The sequence below is a fragment of the Vigna unguiculata genome, chromosome 5 (assembly GCF_037176805.1).
Source record: "Vigna unguiculata cultivar grain cowpea cultivar isolate G323 ecotype 2 chromosome 5, ASM3717680v1, whole genome shotgun sequence".
NCBI lineage: Eukaryota > Viridiplantae > Streptophyta > Magnoliopsida > Fabales > Fabaceae > Vigna > Vigna unguiculata.
In genome coordinates, this window is record NC_140796.1 from 7173562 (window position 1) to 7194592 (window position 21031).

The 21031-nt window shown below is 28.1% G+C and overlaps 1 protein-coding gene across 1 annotated transcript; it reads left to right on the forward strand.

The window, feature by feature from the left end:
- The first annotated feature begins 317 nt into the window (after window positions 1–317).
- On the forward strand, window positions 318–15761 carry LOC114183197 (uncharacterized). Its single transcript, XM_085672918.1, has 7 exons — window positions 318–328; window positions 4594–5178; window positions 5719–6053; window positions 11691–11756; window positions 11953–12079; window positions 15352–15466; window positions 15552–15761. The coding sequence occupies exons 1-7, from the start codon at window positions 318–320 to the stop codon at window positions 15561–15563; spliced, it is 1251 nt and encodes a 416-aa protein (XP_085529044.1). The 3' UTR covers window positions 15564–15761.
- Window positions 15762–21031: the final 5270 nt, after the last annotated feature.

Genomic DNA, 21031 nt, shown 5'->3' on the forward strand with positions numbered 1-21031 from the left:
AAGGAGCACATGGTGTGTAAACTTAAGAGATCGATATATGGACTTAAACAAGCTTCTCGGCAATGGTATCTTAAGTTCAATGATACTATTGTGTCCTTTGGATTTAAGGAAAACACCGTTGATCGGTGTATATATCTGAAGGTCAGTGGGAGTAAGTTTATATTTCTGATTTTGTATGTTGATGATATCTTGCTTGCGACTAATGATCTTGGTCTATTAAGTGAGACTAAGAGGTTTCTCTCTAATAACTTTGAAATGAAAGATATGGGTGAGGCATACTATGTGATATGAATAGAAATATTCTGTGACAGATCACAATGACGGTTAGGTTTGTCTCAGAATGCATATATTAATAAAGTTTTAGAGAGATTCAGAATGGATAAATGTTCAGCATCTCCTGTTCCAATACATAAAGGAGACAAGTTTAGTCTCATGCAATGTCCAAAGAATGATTTGGAACGGAAACATATGGAAAATATCCCTTATGCATCTGTTGTTGGGAGTTTGATGTATGCTCAAACATGTACGAGGCCAGATATTAGCTTTGCAGTTGGTATGCTTGGTAGATACCAAAGTAATCCAGGTCTGGAGCATTGAAAAGCTGCAAAGAAAGTTTTAAGATACCTACAAGGAACAAAGAATCACATGCTTACTTATAGAAAATCTGATCACCTTGAGGTGATAGGTTATACAGATTCAGACTTTGTCGGCTGTGTGGATACAAGAAAGTCTACATTTAGTTATATGTATCTTTTAGCCGGAGGAGCGATTTCATGGAAAAGTGTGAAGCAGTCTGTCATTGCTGCATCCACCATGGAAGCTGAATTTGTGGCATGCTTTGAGGCCACAGTTCAGGCTAATTGGTTGCGAAACTTTATTTCAGGACTTGGAATAGTCGACAGTATTTCCAAGCCGCTGAAAACTTATTGTGATAATTCCGCAACAGTCTTCTTTTCTAAAAATGACAAGTATTCTAAAGGTGCTAAACATATGGAGTTGAAATACTTTGTCGTTAAAGAAGAAGTTCAGAAACGTAAAGTGTCAATAGAACATATTAGCACAGATCTTATGATTGCTGACCCTTTAACAAAAGGGTTACCGCCCAAATTGTATGATGGTCATGTAAAGAATATGGGCATTAAGTTTACTAGTGAATGTTGAATGTTAATGTTTTGAATATTTATGTGACACTCTGAGCTCCCTAATGTATAAATTTCTGAAATCTGTGTTTTCTTCTTTATGTTTATGCATGCAAATTATGATGAAGAAAACAAATTATGTTATGTTATTGCTTTGTAAAATGACATTATGTTTGAACCATTATGGACTTCTCGTTTTTAAGGTCATATTAAGGAGAAAAGGATGATATAATAGTACATGGAAGGGATCATGTCGATCAAATGATGTGTGATCGTCATGACTCTTATTATTTCTGTATCTTTAATTATGGGAAGTGATAATAAAATAAAATAAAGATAAAGATAAAATAAAAACCAACTTGATGGACGTTGGTTTATAAAAGGAATTGGGGTTCTGTCTCTGGCTATAAGGTTCTTTTCACAATAACCTATCAAGAACGTGTGAGAAGAGAAAGAAAGACAAAGAGATAGATTGGGACACAGTGGTTGAAAAGCACAGAAGATTATAAATTGAAGAACACATATTCATAGGATCTCTCATGGATCAAGGTTGATTAGTGCTCTATTATGATTTATCGTGTGAGCATTGGTGGAAGTATGAAGGGACAGGGTGGAGCCACGGCTCCCCCAACAATTTTTTTTTTTAATTTTTTTCTATATATTTAAAAAATAATTTTTATAAATTTTTATTTTATTTATATTAATTGATTTTTATTTTATTTTATTTTCTATATATTTTAAAAAATATATTTATATATTATTACTTTATTTATATATTATTACTTATTTATATATTATTACCTTATTTATATTAATTTAGTTTGAAAAATCTTTTTTAAAATTTAAAAATTACGTTTTTTTTCTAATATAATTTTTAAAATTTTTTTATTTAGTTTCTCTCTTCCGTGCTTTCATCTCTTTCTCTCGTTTTATTTTCATCTCAATTTTCACCTTCAATTTTTTATTATTTTAAAAATCAAATTGCACTACGACAAAATTGAAGAGTTAAGGAACATTTTGGACCGAACAATTTCTTCTTTTGAGTAAGTTCATCTTTTCCTTTTTATTTTTGAAGCAATATGTTTCTCTCTTGTATGTGGCTTTTCTACGCTCTAAGTATATCTTTATCTGTTAGAAATCATAAAATCATGCTTTAATTGTTGATCAAACTCTTCTTTGTGTAGATAAAGCTATTTTAGGCTTTGAAGTTGTGTAAGGGAAGAACAAGTTTAGGAATCTACTCTAAGGTAAGGAAAGCTAATCATTTAGAAGTTATTAATTTTCTTAAAATATTGAGTCTTGCTTTTAAGATTTAATTATTCATAATTTTATCTTTTTGTAAATAGGTGAGAGGTGAAAATTTTATATTAGAAAAATTATGATAAAGAGTAAAAGAATTGATTCTTTTTTCAAGAGGAAGGCTTGTGATAAAGATGAAAAATTGCATTTACATCATCTAAAATTGAGAAACTTCATGAGAATCCAAATATTGAAGAAAATGAAAAACAACTCTCTAAGGTTCCTAAAGTTACATATAATGAATTTGAAAATACTTTTAAAACGTGATCCGGAAAAGCGTCTTCAAATTTGGCAATACCCACCAAATTAAATTGATGAGGTACAAATGGCTTATCTAAAATGGGGTCCATATCAAATGTGTCTAGAAAATTATCCATTGTTATATTATTTAGATTCTATTGTCATGAGTGCTTATTTTGAATAAAAATAATAATATAAAGAAATTGATTTTTTTTTAATTAAAAAAATTGATTTTTTTAATTAAAGAAATAATTTATATATAACAAATATAATTTGATCACCCTAAAATTTTTGGTCAAGTTCCGTCACTGCGTGTGAGAATTTTAAATCTTAAAGATCCTTAATTAGTTTTCTATGTAAACCATACTTCCAACATACAATCATGATTCATGAATGAACATCTCACCTGATGCACTGTCAACGCTCCACATTCAAACTCTTCAATATTTTTATCATTTACAAATAAATATTTTTCTTTTATATATTTTTAATAAATAAAAATATTTTTATACTTTTATAAAACGATATTTGTATTCTCTGTTCTATTTAAAATTTAATAGACAAATTGATATATATATATATATATATATATATATATATATATATATATATATATATATATATATATAGCATTTATATTAAATTGTAACTATTTTTCATTATAAGAAAATTAGTTTATATTTATTTCAAAGGCACTTTTGTAGTAGTTCATATTTAGGTTCATGTTATTGTTTACTTTATTTTTTAAATAATACACCTAATTAATTTAAACATTAAGACATTATAAAATAAATGTTTACGCGGAATATTAATATTGTTTTTTTTTTTATATATATTTGTATCGATAAAACGTAATGAGAAGTTAGAAAAATGGATGATTTAAGAAAAGAAAAATGATGATTTGACAAAAAAATTCGATAAATTTTGACAAACTTCCTAATATGATAAAAAAAAATACTATTTTATTATTTTATCTTGATCTAAAAATAAAAAATTAATCTATTTAATTTTATTTATGAAAATTTTGTCAAAAGGAAATTTTATCAAAAAAATATTTCCCGAAAGAAAAATTAGTTATAATAAGGTTAATTAAGTAAAATTGGAATTTTTTATGCATATATTATATTTTTCTTAGCATGCGTGAATTAAAACGATAGAGAGAGGATTATCTATTGTAATTTAATGTGTTTTTGTTCGTATGAAACTACAATTAAAATGATAGAGAGTATTGCATATTAATTTATTGGGTGCTTCTTCTAAACCTCCATAGTTTGTTCCTATACCCCATATATTTGGAAATTTTAATTTTACCTTCTTTTTTCTTTTTTTAATTATGGATTATATGATTTGAAATGTATTTTTTATTTTATATTCTGAATTATACAATTCGAAATATATTTTTATTTACATTTCACATTACACAATCCAAAATAAATTTTTATACAATTCATAATACAAATTTTACATTATGGATTATACAATTCTGAATGCAAAATCAGAAAGACATTATGGATTTACAATACAAAATTTGTATCATAGATTGTATAATTTGAATACATTTTTTATTTTACATTCCAGATTGTATAATCTAAAATATAAGATTTATGTTACTAATTATACAATCCAAAATGGATAAGGCTCATCCATCTCCAATTCTACAACTCCATTAAAGTTTTTGTGCACCTCCATGCCACCACTAGTACAAAATTACATTTTAACAACAATACATTACATTAATTTAGTAAAAAATGATGTAATAAAAATGTGGTGGCAATTTTGTAATTAAAGAAACACATATTACATCGGTTGTAATTAAAACTGATGTAACATTGGCTTAAAAATCTCAAAGACTCCCTCAGACCAACGTAGTACTCATTTCTTTCTTATTCTTCAAATCTTTTCTCTCCCATTGAAGCCCGAAATCTTTTCCCGGAACACAACTTCCTTCCTCTTCATATTCATCTTTGGATTTTCGTTTTTCTCTCAAATCTTTGTTCAACATTGTTGGTCTGCTCACCCTCGTTGCTCCTCAAGCCAACAGTGGTTTGCTCGATGTCGTTGGTGCTCCGCTGTACTCTGCTCGTTCTTGGCATTGTTGGATCTACTTTGCTGACCCTACTTATGCTAGATTTGTTCTTCTCATTGCTTCGTTGCTACATATGCTCTGTTCGTCGTCACCGTTGCTGGATTTGCTTCGCTTGTCGCCGCCACTGTTGGATTTACTATGCTCGTCGTCGCCGCTGCTGGATCAGCTATGTTCATCGCCGTTGTTGCTAGATCTGATCCTCTCATCATCATCATCGTCACTGGATTTGCTTGTTCGTCGTCACTGGATCTACTCGTTCGTCATCACCACTGGATCTGCTTTGTTCGTCGTCCCTACTCTGCCTGTCGTTGCTGCTCTGTTCGATGTCGTTGTTGTTCCATTCGACATCGCTGCTACTCTGTTCAACGTCATTGCTGCTTTTTTCATCATAAGTGTTAGTTTGCCATATAGATTGTTATTCATGTTAAAATACTTTGAGTGAAAGTTGTTGTTGCTTTGACATTTGATTTGATTATCTTTTGTTAAATACTACCCTCTATAAATGCTTCCATATTGAGTGGCTCAAGGCTTGCTGGATTTCTATTCTGTGTAATTATTTTGTTAAAAATGGATATTGCATAAGTTTTCATTCTTTTCCAATGAAGATTGCTAGCTCGAGCACTGAAATCACTACATCAAAAATGACTTTAGGCAACACTAAATTTGTCCACGACTATAAAAGTGTTGCCTAATCATAGTATAGGCAACAATTTTACACACATCGCTTAAAGTATTCCAATGACAATGTTTTACAAAATATGGATACTTTATGCCACATTTATTTCCATGTTGCCTTTAAATGTGTGGGCTATACCATAAAACTGTTGTCTATAATAAATTTTAAAAAATAAATTTAATAATTTCGGAAGCGCCACGTATCAATGTGTTAGTGAAATCAGTGTCTAAAAAAAATAAAAAGGCTATAATTTTTCCCTCCACTTTGCTAATTCTTAGTTTCCACTCACTCACTGTCCAAATTAAACCCTATTTCCATCAGGGCTTCCTCTTCTGGACTCCATCACCACTGATTGTGAAACCCTTCACACCGTCCATCATCAATCGCACACCGTCTCACGGCCATCGACTTACCACCGTGCTCGTCGCGCCGTCATCACTTCCGGTGGTCGTCGCGCTGTCATCACTTCCCGTGGTCGTCACGCGATTCACCCTCGTTGTCGAGCCGTATCAGTTCACCTTCGTCGTCGCCCCGTCGTCAGTTCTCTTCGTCGCCGCGCCGTCATCGGTTCACTTTCATCGTCGCGCAGTCATCGGCGTGTCTATGTTCTCTGGTATGCTCCACTTTCAGATTTATTTTTCATTTCAGTTTCAATGAGTTGCTATTTGTTTGAAAATAGTCAAAGAGCTTTGTGATGGGGCTTCGTAGGGTGTCAGGTCCTTTGACGAGGATGTTTGGATATCTAATGCTGGAAACAGTAGATAGTATTAATATTTGTAGATCATTTTGATAAGCTAAGAACAAAGAGTTTCTATTCACCCTTGTTTTGAATGAAAGCCTGAACTCGGAACTGAAACAGTAGGTTCAAATTTATTACCTTTCTCTACAAGTCCAATTTGTTCTCTAATCCATCTAACTTGAAAATTCTTCAAATTCACGCAAGGGGTTGCCTGACCAAGGGCCCTAGTTTAACAGATTCTCAAGGGATGTAAATTAACTAAATAAAATACTATTGATGATCATCGAACAAAAACAGAGCTCCAGAGACTTAAAGAAAAACATTGTGTCACTTACATTGCATCAGTATTGATTGAAATGATAATGTTGAAAACAGTTCCACCACCATAGCCTTTCTCAATGATCAGTTTAGAACCATACCACATGGCAAGTGCATAGGTGGAAAATATAATCAACAAAAGTATTCCCATTCCAAACCCTGAAGCCAGCCCTTGTTCAACAGTTGTAATATAAGATATTCTTAACTTGTTATTATACTTTTTTATTGCTTTTTTCTCACTGGTGAAAGAGGCAACCTGGTTAAAAATCAGGATGTCATGGAATATGCCAAAATACCAAAAACAATGCATAAACTATCTATAAGTAAGTTTCCCACCCGCTATCCCAATCTGATTAATTTTTTGCAGAAATATTTTCTATGGTCATTGTTATCCAATGATATAGGTAATCACCATTCAAAACTGGATATATTTGGACACTTGATGAAAATATACATTCCACTTTTATACTTTAATCCTTGGGGTTTGGTCATGTATAGTGCTAGGACATTTCTTGTGTATTATTCGTTTTGTCTCTAGTAGGGTCTTCACATGGTTGTTCTTGGAAAGCAGTTGTGAGTTAAGAAAGAACAATTTTAAAAATCTTCAACTTCTTATCTTCAGATAAGTCTACCATTGAGTCTCCTGTATACTATTAGACCAATGAAACCATAGGCCTTTCAATGGAACATGTGACAGTTAAGAAGCTAGAGAGCTTCTTCTCAACAAAATAAAATTTCTATAGCTTGTATCCCATCTGTATAGTTATAAAGAGCCAACTAAAAAATGTAAAGTCATTTTCAAAAAGGAAACATATTATTGTGACTTTTCTTGTTCAGTTGTAGATTTAATGGATTAAGTATTTTGTACAAAATGGAATTTAGGAATATTTGCCCATTATATGTAGATTCCAAGCTTGTCAATGGTGACTTCTCGTATCCAAAAATCCTCGTCAAATGTATATATTGAATTATTTTATAATAACTTTCATTAATTAATTTTTTTATATATACATTAATGAATATATAAAATAATTCAATCTTTGTATATATTGAATTATTTTATAATAACTTTCATTCTCAGGTAATTAATTAATTAATTAATAATAACTTTTATTAAATTAACCTAATATGTTGGTAAATCATTTATTATTATAAAGTACCATTTTATTCTATGATCAAGAAATAAAAAAAGTTAATGATCTGAGATATAAAGACAGAAATTCCAGATAGAAATCATATCAGAGTCCGTAAAGTAACCTAGAAAAACATGCACCTCTAGTCCATCTGAACAAAGTGGTATTGGACTTTTATATTAGGGCATCATTGAATTCTTCTCTCACATTTTTCATGCTTTAATCATTAAAGTGAAACATCCAAGTCTGCATTAATCAAACATACTGTCAACTGATTTATAAACACTGTGAGATTGTGGCCTATCAAAATTCAAAGTACCTATAACTACAGCTACTGCAATCGTCTTGTGAAAGTTTATATTGTCATCAAAAGGGATTATTCGACTTAGAAACTATTCTCTTAGCTTCGTAAGTGTTCTTCTGCACATGGTTAGGACAATCAGAGCCATGTTGAGCTTGAGAGTCTTAGCAGCTCCCTTTGCAAAGCGGACACAATAACCCATGACTTCATAGGCACCTTTTTGTCTGTATTGTTTGAACTTCCATATATAAAGCACCAAGTTTATGACCAACCATAGTGCCACAACCCATATTACTTTCAATTTATCTAAGGCAAATTCTGTGATTTTAGATACGTATTTGCTCATGGTGGTCCTATACTTGCTCGGTATCATAGCTTTACTCAACACTACAACCTTTTAAACAACGACAGCTAGAATGTGTTTCCATGGAGTAGTAGAGAGTGAAAAACAAAAAATATTACCAAAATGCTGAAAAATATTTAAGTTTCTTTGGTTCACCCTCTCCACACATGGATGTTAGTTACTTGTATTAGTTTCTTTGGTAGGATTTTACACGCGATGTATTAGTTACTTGTGTTAAATTAGGTGTCTTTTTCAGACAGTTTCAAGGTTTTTGCCATGGTTAAAATGAAATCATTTATTATATATATTGACTCAACCTTTATTATTTATATAAATATTTCTATAATGGTCATTGGATATATTAATATTTGTATTTGTTTCTTTCTAATACCGTGTGTTACATAGGTTGTTCCATAACCGATGTAAAGGGTACCAAATTTATTATATCGCTAATTATTACATCGAGTCTAAAACCGATGTAATAGGCTATAAAAAACAATGTAGAACATAATTTTTGTACTAGTGCACGAGTGTGTCTCCCTTCCACTGTCAAGTCATTGTGGTGCCCTTTACTGGAGATGTTGTTAGTGTCGTTGACAGAATTCCTTTCTCGCTCTCCAAAAATCGCTTAACACTCCTCCATGGCTTCCATCTCTAGCAAACCTTCATTCTCTCTTCATGATCAATTTGATGTCACTCACGATGAGGGCGAAGCAAGGTGACAATGGTGAATGGATGAAGATGTAGATGGTGAGTGGAAATGGGTGTAGATGGAGAGGATGAGAGTGTGAAAGGTTGAACATTTTTTACAGTTTTGCAGTGTTCTATGTGTAGTGAAAGTGGTGAAGGTATGGTAATACGTAGTGCTCAGTGTTGTTCCATTCGAGGGAGGTGGACGACATTGGAGGAAAAAAGAGAAGAGGGGTGTATATTTATATAAAAATTAAATTTGATTTCAATTTAGAGATGGACAAAATTGTTCCATTTAAAAAAATAATTGAGAATAATTGAATCAAAATAATATTATAGGAACTGAATTAAACATAAGTAATGACAACCGTCGTACTGACATTAACACGTGACACTCTTACGACCACGTGGCATGATGCTGATTAGACATGTAAACAATTTTTTTAAATTAAGAAAAATAAAAATAAAACAAAAAATCACGAATTGACAAGTGACATACACTATTAAGATGTCTTTTAACTATTTAAACTTTACTACAAATGACTAAATTGACAAAAATTAAGACTTCATTAAAAAATGGACTATATTAAATAAACTTAAGAAAATTAAGAACTAAATTAGAATTTAAGCCTAAATTTTATATATAAAGAAAATATTTATTCAATTTATGTATAAGTATAATCAATAATTAATTACATACTTTTCATGTTTTTATCAAATACGATAAATATGTTGCGTTATATTTTATATAAAGAAAAATAATTAATTTATATATAAGTATAATTTGAAGTACAATTCAATGGCAATAAGATTTAATATATTATAATTTATCTCATTTTATGTTTATTCAATACAATAAAAAATGTTATGTACTATATAAGGAAAATACGTAATTAATTTCTATACAAGCATAATGTAATGCGCAATAAAAGACACTTTTAATATATTACTAAGCTCAGTTACATTTTTATTTATTAAAATTATTAATATTATAGAAGAAAAATAATTAATTTATATATAAGTATTATCAATGCAGAACAGATAACAATAAACTCGACATCAACTCAAACATGCATTAAGTACTTCCTTTTGTATTCAAATATAAATAAAATCCTTAAAATCTCATTCTGGATGTTAATTCATTAGGTTTTTTATTTTATTTTATGAAAAAAAACTATATTTACTAAATTAACCTCTTAATATTTAATATGTTGATTTTAAATAATTTTAAGGATGTTTTTATAATCATGAAATTAAATATATTGAAATTGGTTTATATTTCAATTCTCTAAACTTGAATTATTTTCACTAAATTTTAGCTCAGATATTTCCATATTCTTTTTGCTATTTTGTTTAGGGGTGGCAAAACGGGCTGGGTGGTAAAAGGAACGAGCTGGGTTGAAGATTTCAACCCGTCAGCCCGTTCTGGCCCGTTCCGTCCAGCCCGTCAACTTGACGGGCCAAAGTACGGGCTGACCCGTCCTGGCCCGTTGGCCCGTTTTAAAAAAATAAAATAAAATAAAAATAATTAAAAAGATTAATTTTTTAGATTATATATTTTAAATGTAGAAATATATAATAGTATTGTAATTTAAATCATTAACACCTACAAATTAAGTTTGAATTATTAGTTATAATTGAATAATTTAATATGTAAATTTAATAATTATTTTAACTTATCTAATTAAAAATATTAACTAATCAATTAAAAGTTAAAATAATATTTTATTTGATTAAGTATGACTTTAATAATAATTTATATGTATATATAAACAAATTTAAAAAATAAAACAAATTAAAAAATTTGAAAACTAATTAAAAAAATTAAAAAAAAAACTAGACGGGCCAGCCCAGCCCGGCCCGTTAGCCCGTCCTATACGGGACAGGTTGTGATTATTGACCCGTTTCTATTTGACGGGTCAGCCTGTCTCGGCCCGTTTTTTGACGGGCCACATACAGGCCGGACCAAAACGGGCCGGGCTGGCCCGTTTGCCACCCCTAATTTTGTTGTATTGTATCATGTAATCCAGTCACATGTGAATTTGTTTTCTTTCTCATTTATTATTTACTGTGTGCTTTTACTAAATCTTTTATAAAAGAAAATATATGTATTTTTTTTTATGGAATTTCAATTCTGAATAGAAGGCTATTAAACCAAAATATTAATTTGCCAAAAGAAACACTGCCATTTATTTGAAAATTAAATGCTGTGTATATACATCTATTAATTTTAGTATAAAACCTTATTGTCATCTTGCTGCTATCTGTGCATGCAAAGTTAATCCTTTCTCTTTCTACACGTTTCTCTATCTTTATTTCTTATTTATTATTTTTCGTAAATTTTGATAGAGTTAATCACAATGATTATCATTCAACTTAATTAACTTCTTATTAAATTATATATATATATATATATATATATATATTTTTTTTTTCTTTAGTTTCTAATAATTTGTAAGAGGTTTTGAGCTAAAGATGCCTCCTGGGACGCTTGAAGTTATTCTAATAAGCGCAAAAGGCCTTCACAACAGTGATTTTTTCGGTAAGAAATGCGAATCTAGACGTACTTTGGCTTAGAAATTTTTTTCAAAAAAAATTGCGGTCTCAAAGTACTTTTGAATTCAATGGCTCTTCTTCTTATTTCTTTTATTTCTACAGTTAAACTTTTATTTAAAAATTCAAAATAGTCAAAGATTATCAGTTCTGTGTATATTTTTGATGAACAGGGAAAATGGATCCTTATGTGATTCTCACTTATCGCAATCAGGAGCACCGAAGCACTGTGGCTAAAGGTGTACATTATTTTGCTTTCTTTATTGTTATTTTCTCAGTTTTGGCTTTGATATATTTTTCAACAATTTTATAAAACTAATAATACTAATCTTAAATAAGGTCATAAGTATTTGAATTCTGCAGATGTAAAAAAAAGTGCTTGATTAGATTTTTTTTGATATATTAATTAGAAGGGGAATAAGATGTGTGTTACAGGTGCAGGGTCTAAACCCCATTGGAATGAAAGCTTTCTTTTCACTATTTGTGACAGTGCCACTGAACTTAATCTGAGGCTAATGGACAAGGATACGTTTACTAGTGATGATTTCCTTGGCGAGACAAGGTTAGTAAAAAATCTTCTTACCATTGTAGCAAGTTATAAATTTTCTTCTGATTGGATTAAGAGTAAAAATGTTGCTAACACATTATATTGAGTTAAAAATATTTACAGTAAGGTACAAATTGGATTGAAAATTTATACAAATCTCATTCTTATACTTGAATCATACATTAAATATATCTTTTCATTGTACAAACTTAATTTTCTTTAAAGTTTTAAGAAAAAAATATTATTTTACATTTTTTTTTCTGCTTCTTTCTTTTGATGTCCAATTGGTAAACTCATGAAAATGGGTTAAGGCGGAGATGGTGTCACCGGACATGGTGGCTGTGGTGATGTGAGAACCATTGATGGGATCACGCCTTTGGACATCCTAAGACTCATTACCTAGAATTTTTTTCTTTAAGGATGCTGTCCCAGGATTGACTCACATCGAACCCAAGAAACTGGGGCTGTGTTTGGAGTTTGTTCAATCCGTATTGGCTCGCGGTTGGGACAAGAGACAGGGAGAATCTGATGGGCTGAATTTGTTTTTTGTTTTTATTTTTCTGTGAAACTAAAGGGTGCATGGAGAAGATATTTGTCAATCTTTTCAAATCCTCCTTCACCTGTTAACTCCTTCAATCTGCTGCATTTCTCCACTGCTTAGGTAATTAAGGTCAATGCTTCCTCCAGGTTCAAATCCTCCTTCATTACCATAAGCTTGTTTTACGAGCATACAAAATATGTAAATAGAAAAGAAAAATAGGAAAATATTAGAAAAAAGGTTTTTTTTTTTTAAATTATACAACGAAAAGATTTTGTGTAATATTAAAAATATGAGGATGTATTTTATATAATTTTTTTTTTAATTTCTCATGGGCTAAGGGTCGTACATTTTTATTCCTATAAAATAAAATCTTATTATATTATTTTATTTTAGATATAAAAAATATTTTATTATTATTTTGGATTGTACATGTTTGTTCTATTATTTTTATTTTAAGAGTGTATAGAATACTTTTGGATAGAAGAGGTAGTGAACAAAGAAAGTTGTTTGAATTGAGAAATAAAAAAGAAAGAAAAAAGTGAATAAAAATGAATGAAAATATGGTAGATGATTTGATTGATGAAATAAATATTTTTATAACAATTATAAAAATTAATTTTTAAAAATATAAATTAAAATTAAGTTAAAATAACAATTATTTATATTCTTTTAACAAATAAAGAATTATATTTTAAAATAATAATATATGAAAGTATATTACTTTACATGTTACAAAACTTTAAATTAATCAAATTTTTATTTATTATTTAAAATTTTAATTGTTAATATAATCAATTATGACTTTATTGATAGCTGATTATATATCTATTTTTTTTCCTGTAAATATTCCTTCTAGAAAATTTAAAAAATCTATTATTTCATTTTGTCTGTTTATTTTATTTTTGTGTTTTTTTTAACTATACATTTACTCTATTCCGCTTATAGTATTATAAATAATTATCCAAAACATCATTTTTAATATTTTTAAGTGAATAGTTCATTATAAAACTTAATTTCAGTTATGACATAGGAACCTTTTACTAAGATGATATTTTATCTGCTTTTCATAGAATACAAATAATGAATTGGGTATATAATTTAGTTTACAGAGACAATTAGAAATATATATATATATATATATATATATATATATATATATATATATATATATATGTGTGTGTGTGTGTGTGTCATGCAAGACTGAGACTTTAAATGCTTAAATGCAGATATTAGTCAGATGCTGAACTTTGACCAAAATTACATATGTGAGGGTTAATGGGATGTTAGAATTTAATTACTGAGTGTCACTCAAATGCTGAACTTTAATAAAATAATAATAAACAGTTTTTAAAACTAATTTGAAAATAATATATATATAAACCAAATTAAATATTAACATGTAGATATAAAGTAGTTGAAAAATATTACGAGATACGTATTCATAGAAATACAAAACATCATGCAAGTTTTATTCTTTATTTAATAAATTTTGCTGTAACTTTTCTTTGTGATGAACTTTAATGAAAATAGCATAGACTAATTTTTTTTTTTTTACTATCGACAAGTAAATATGTATTTAAATAAGTGTATTTGGGACACTCAAATTCTTATATATCAATTGTTTTTTAAAATGTTAAAATACTTTAGTCCTACAGTATAGATATTCTATTTTATCGAGAGTTAATTTTTATAGTCTATTTTTGTGTCTTCTCCTGTTTTACATCTTGATAATAGGATTAATATTACAAATTTATGTATGTTTTCATGTATGTCTACTATGAAAAGTTCAAATGATTTGAACTAATCATTTGACTATCTTTACGTAACTTCAATAAAAAGCCAGAGGCATCACAACATTGATTTAGAGTGAATAAGATTGAATAAGATGTGATAGATTTGTTGTATACATTTTTATCCTAAATTTCATCTTATATCTATGTTATATTGTTAATTTAGTCACTGATGTTTTCACGCCATCACTCTTATTTTAGTCCAATTCTTGGAATTGTTCAAATGTCACATAAGGACAAAACTCCTTCCTATGATTTTGTATTCTCCTTTTAAGATTAGTCTCTTTTGTTTCAGAATAAATTAATTTATCTAGAGTATGTTATATGAATTATGTTAGTACATAATGTCATATTGTAAGTATGTGTCATAATGATTTATAAGTAATTACATGTATATGTATCTTATGTATATGTATCTTATTGTAAAGTTTTATTGTAAAGTTTTAATGCATTGAACATGACATAAATATCGATCAAAATATAGAAAAAATGATTTTTTTATTTTTGTTCTTATCTGTGTCCATATCCTTATTTTTGTTCTTATCTGTGTCCATATCCTTAACTGGGTAAGTATAGAATTTCTTTTTTATATACCTTTATTTTTCTAAACAGATCATTATTTCTTTGATTTCATATACTCCAAATAAATAGTTACTCACATTCTCATCCAAATAATTTTTCTTTTCTATTTAGTTCGGTTAGGTGATAATGATTGAAATTTTTTCTTACTTCATTATAATATACATTATTAACATGTATCCAAATATTACACATTTATCATACTTTAATCGTTACATTCAAATAATAGATGACTTGTTGTATCCCCACTTTCACTCTCACTGCATAACAAACATAGTTCATTTCTCAAATCTACGTACCCTTCTTTTTAGTTGTTCCTGACTGTGTGATTTCATTCGTTTTCTGAACTAAGTGCACTCACACACATATGTATGCAGAATTAATCTGGAAGGCGTGTTGAATGTGGGGAGCATTCCAGAAACTTCTTACAATGTTGTGAAGAACCAAAACTACTGTGGGGAGCTTAAAGTGGCACTCACCTTTAATCCTGAGGTAAAAAATTATCACTTATTTTAACAAAAATGGTTAATTAATTGTTGTTCCAATTTATTCATTTTGTAATAATTTGTGGTTGCAGATATGCTACTGACAAGAATTAAGGCGTGTGAGATAAGTGGATGAAGGATTCAGGAAATTACTAGCATCTGAAGTCACATTATCTTTCCTTTTCCCATAATAAAGTTGTTCAAAATTACATTATAATTGGCTTTGTGTTGGTATGATTCTATTTTCATCTCAAACTTCAATTCTATTAAAGTTTCTTTGCAAGGTCACTAATTACTGATTAGGACAAGGTTCAATATGATCCAAATATAATATTAATAATTGGTAAACATTCTCTCAGGACCAAAGTAAAATAATCATGATTCATTAAAACTCGATAAGCCCTAACTGTAACACTAATGGTTGATTAAAATCAAGTTTCAAATGTAACAATTATAATTGTAAGAGGTCCACACTAACTATAAATGTGACATTGCAATTTCTTCTCTACCATAAGTGTATTAAGAATTTAAAATGTTTGAGTGGGAACCTTTCAAATTATATAATGCAAAACTTATTTGGATAGTATAAGATTTAGAATTTAAAAATATATTTCAAATTATATAATATAAAAATATTATTCCGTGAAATTTGAAATACGTTTTTTAATTTAAAAATGTATTTTGAATAAAGTAGGAAATGTCTCTTAAGAGAACATTTTGTCTTTTAATTAACATTGCAAGAAGTCTTTTCCAAAACATTATTGGTTTACATGTTTTCAATGATATTCTCTAAAATGTTAATAAAATAAGTACTTTGCACATATAGAGAGTCCTTGGTCAAACATTCCCCGAATGAGAATGAAAAGATAAGTTAACTACCTCAAGAGATAAGAAAAAAAAAAGTCTTAATAAATTTTTGTAATATTATATTTAATTTTATGTTTAACGTATTAACATTAAATAATTTTATATAAAAAATTAAAATCATTAGAGTCAATTTGACCACACACTAAACTTTTTTAGTTAAAAAATAATTTAAATTTTAAAAAGTTTGACTTTCAAAATATCAAAACCAATAAATTGTCGTCCATAATTTTGGATAAGTTTGGAATCGTATGCGACACAAATTCGACACAGATAAATATTTAGCATCAACTTTTAACCGACGTTAAGTACTTTTTTTTTTTCTTATAGTGATTTAATTATTATAGATTATATATTATTATTTTCTAACTTTTGTTTCGTAACTCTTGAAGACTAAACTTAATTATTTTTTTCTCCTTTCATTCCTAAACCTTAATTGATTTATAACTGAGATTATGTAATATATCCTTTTGCATTTGGAACAGGAATCGGGTCTGCAATTGAGAATTATACCATTGTATTCTGGCGGTTTTTATTTTTTTTTTTATTTGAAGTTTTTTAAAATAGGTCTAAGTCGTCACCCTACCGGTTTCTTTTTAAAAAAAAAAAAATCGATTTATTAATTTATAAAATGAAATCGTCCTCATCATAATGACTTCATTTTCATTTTTATTTTGGTTTCGAAGAAAGAGCATATTTTTGGAAAGAAAAAGTTCTCCAAAGAGCCAAGTTTAATGAGAAGGGTAGGTGGCAGAAGATTTCAATTGAATGCAAGAACAAGGAAAATAATAATGGGAGTCTCTGAGTGGAGTTCAGCCAGAGATAGAGATAAGGATTGATGGGTACTTGATGATTCATGTGAAGCACCTCCAGTGGAAGTTTAGAAGCAACCAGGACTAAATGTAGATCTTATAAAAACGAATTATAATTGCAACATAAAAAAAATAAAAATAAAAGTGAAGTCGTCATTTACTAGAACAACTTCACTTTTTTTAAATTAATTGAAACCGGATTTATAGATGACGACTTTACTTTTTGAAAAAAATAAAAGAAACTGGTAGGGTGGAGGACGACTTCACTTGTAATGTCGTCCTTCACCCTAACGACTTGTTCTTATTTTATAAAAAAAAATTCAACGGACCTATTTTTACGAATTTGACTTGAAAAAGACCTTCAAATATAATATTCATATTGCGTTCTTAATGAGCTTCATGCACATCATAGTTTAATAAGAAAAAAACATATTACTTTTAAAACTATGAACTTGAACTATACTTAATCGACCTGCATATAAAAAAGGTTAAAATACTCATTGGTCCATGTTTTTATTGAAAAATCTCAAATAGGTTATAAGAATTTTTTTAGTCTCAATTAGGTCCATATTTTTTAAAATGTGTAACAATTAGGCCCATTCTGTTAGTATAGAGTTAACGGTGTTAAAGATGTGCCACGTGTCAACTCCACATTTTTTTGAATTTTTTATAAATTTTTTAATTTTTTTTAATTTTTTTTTGAAAATTATTCATGCCACTGTCACGTGTCACATCAATATTGTGCCACGTGTCAAGTCAGTAAGGTGACACGTGTCAAATCATTGTCTGAATATCAATTTGGTCCATATATCTGTTATTTTTATTAGTCCATTTTTTAAAATTTTTTAAATATATTTATTTTAACTTTTTACAAAATTGTTTTAAAATTTTATATTTAAATTTATAAAATTGTTAATTTTAAACCAACTCTAACATTTGTATATAAATTATTTAAAACAATTTTGTAACAAGTTAAAATAAATATTTTAAAATTTTAAAACAAAATATAAAATAAACCTAATATTGTTAAAATGATTAATAAAAATATCATTATAAAATTTATATAAAAGTTAAATTTGATCTCAATTTGGAGAGGATGAAATTGAAAATTAAAAAAAAAGGACTGAAATATAATTAAAATAATAAATATATGGACCAAATTGATATTCAAATAATGACTTGACACGTGTCACCTTACTGACTTGACACGTGGCACAATATTGATGTGACACGTGGCATGAATAATTTAAAAAGAAATTCAAAAATTCAAAAAAATGAGAAGATGACACGTGGCATATCCTTAACACCGTTAACACCATACTAACAGAATGAGTCTAATTGTTACACATTTTCAAAAATATGGACCTAATTGAGACTAAAAAAAATCTTATGACCTATTTAAGATTTTTCAACAAAAACATGGACCAAGGGAGTATTTTAACCTATAAAAAATAATACTTTATTACATTTTCTATTAAGAGAATGAATTAAAAAAAAAAAAAAAAGACTAACATCGTATGATTTCAACTTTAAGAAATAAAAAAGTTGTAGTACTCTCGTGAGGTTAACGATGATAAATATTTTATACACATTAATAAATTTATCGTTGGAAGTAATTTTCAAATGTTTTATTTTTAATTTTTAATTTACTTTTTTATAATAATAATAAAATAAAAAATGGGTTTAATATACATATTTGTCTTAATTTCGTACTTTCAGCTAATTTGACTTTGTTTTACCGTTTTTTATCATAATTTTTTAAAATATTATTTTTTATCGATTTTCGTTGCATTAGATTATAATTTTTTAAGACTTCAAAATGAATATATAGTTTGTTGGATTTAAAGTTTTATGCTACTAATTAAATCATGTTCGTCAAACTTTTGTAAAAAATGTATCGGATTCAATTTTCTTTGTATTTGTTTAAAATATTCTAACTAGGCTTATGAACGTAATTATAGTTCATATTTAGACTTATATTTCAAAACATACATATAAATAATCTAAATGTTCTCTAAATGTGCAGACAAAGTTATTTATTTAATTTTTAATTTTAGATAGTGTCCCTTTATCTCATTTTCTTTCATTTTCTATTTGTACTCAATGATTATAATTAAGGTATTTAATTTTAGAAATCAAATTAGGAATATTGAATTTTTTTATTTGATAACTAGATACAAATTAAATTGAATTCTTGTTGTCCTATAAAAGAATTAATACAAAGGAAGGACTTGAAATGCTTCGACCTAAATAAAGCAAAGTAGATAATTGGTCAACTCCTAACGAATGTTTCCCTTTCTCTTAGCCTACAAATATCTATCCTACATTCTTACATAATCAAACTTATAGGTTCAAAATACACTAAGAGTAACATTGGCTTGCTCCTTGATTAAGCTCCTTCTTTTATTCCTTGTGCAATTCTTATCAAAGTTGTTGTGTGGATTGTATGTATTACTAAAAAAATTTATATTTCCTGTCAATTTTGTTTTGAAATTTTTTTGTAAGAAATACTTACAAATTTTGTTATGAAAAAAATTTGTAAGAAATTGTTACCAATTTTCTTGTAAAATATTTATTATAAAACACTTTTCGCAACAAATTTTGTAGAAAAATTACAAATTTTATAATTTTGTAGAAAATGATTACCCACGAAGGAATTATCTGTCAACTAAAATTTTTAGAAAAAATGGTAGAAAACAGGTTGCAATTTTTTTTAACAAATTTGCAAGAAAAATTTTATGTAATATGATAATTTTTAATAATGATAGTTTGCTCTTAAATTTTCATTGTGATAGACTTTGACCAGCTAGGCACCCTCCTTCCATACATGTCCTTGAAAAATCTTTTAGATAGATAGAAACCTTAACGAGACAGATATACCAATCCAAATATGTAAATGATGACTTTGAAAATCTCTTTCATAACCATGTTCAAAATTTTAGTTGTGCCATACTAAAAATCTCTTGAGCATCTACATATCCTTTTATCGTTAAAGAACATCCTATTACTATTCTTCAGTATGTTTTAAATTATAGCTATCTGCATACACTTCTAAGTCTTCTTACTTACTTCTAATAGACTAAATTGTTGGTAGTTCCATTTTGGTTGGTTATAAATTTCCGAGCTTATGCTTGCCTATTTTTAACACATGTTCCACACCTCACTTGATATCTTACAACTAAAAAATAGGTAGTTTGCATTCTCTTCCTCACTCCCGCACAAAGAAATAATTTATTGTTTACCTAAATTTTCGTTTTTAGCAAGTTGTTCTTTGTTATAACCAGATTGATACTTTGATTTGATTAATGTAAGTAGTTTAATTGGCACATCGATTTCTTTCATATAACTAGTTTCATTGATTATTTGAATAAGCTACTTGTCCAAATTTATATTTGAATTTTTTGAGAACTATGATAAAAACAATTCATTTCTTAAATATGTGAATTGACCTTTGACTTTCCACCCCTTTTCGATTTTTACCCCTTTTATGTTTTCAATATTTGTTCTATGTTTTCCATCTCTAGATTCTTAAAGTAAAGTTAATTTGTACAAGAAATATAAGAATTAAATCCAATAAATATATATTTTTGAAAATCAACTTAGATTGTACAGAATATTTCAAATTAAAAAAAAAAAACTTAGAATCTTTAATTCAAGAATCACATAATTTCAATTAATCCCTAAAAGTTAATCTTTATGTGTTCAATATTTAAAACATGTTTAAAACACGAGTTTAGACATCCACAAAATTTTAACGCTTGATGTAATTTTATTTCATGAACTCTAGATATATAGTTAAGTACCAAAATCATATTCCTTTTTATAACACTACTAAAAAAATTTATATTTTCTGTCAATTTTGTTTTGAAACTTTTTTCGTACGAAATACTTACAAA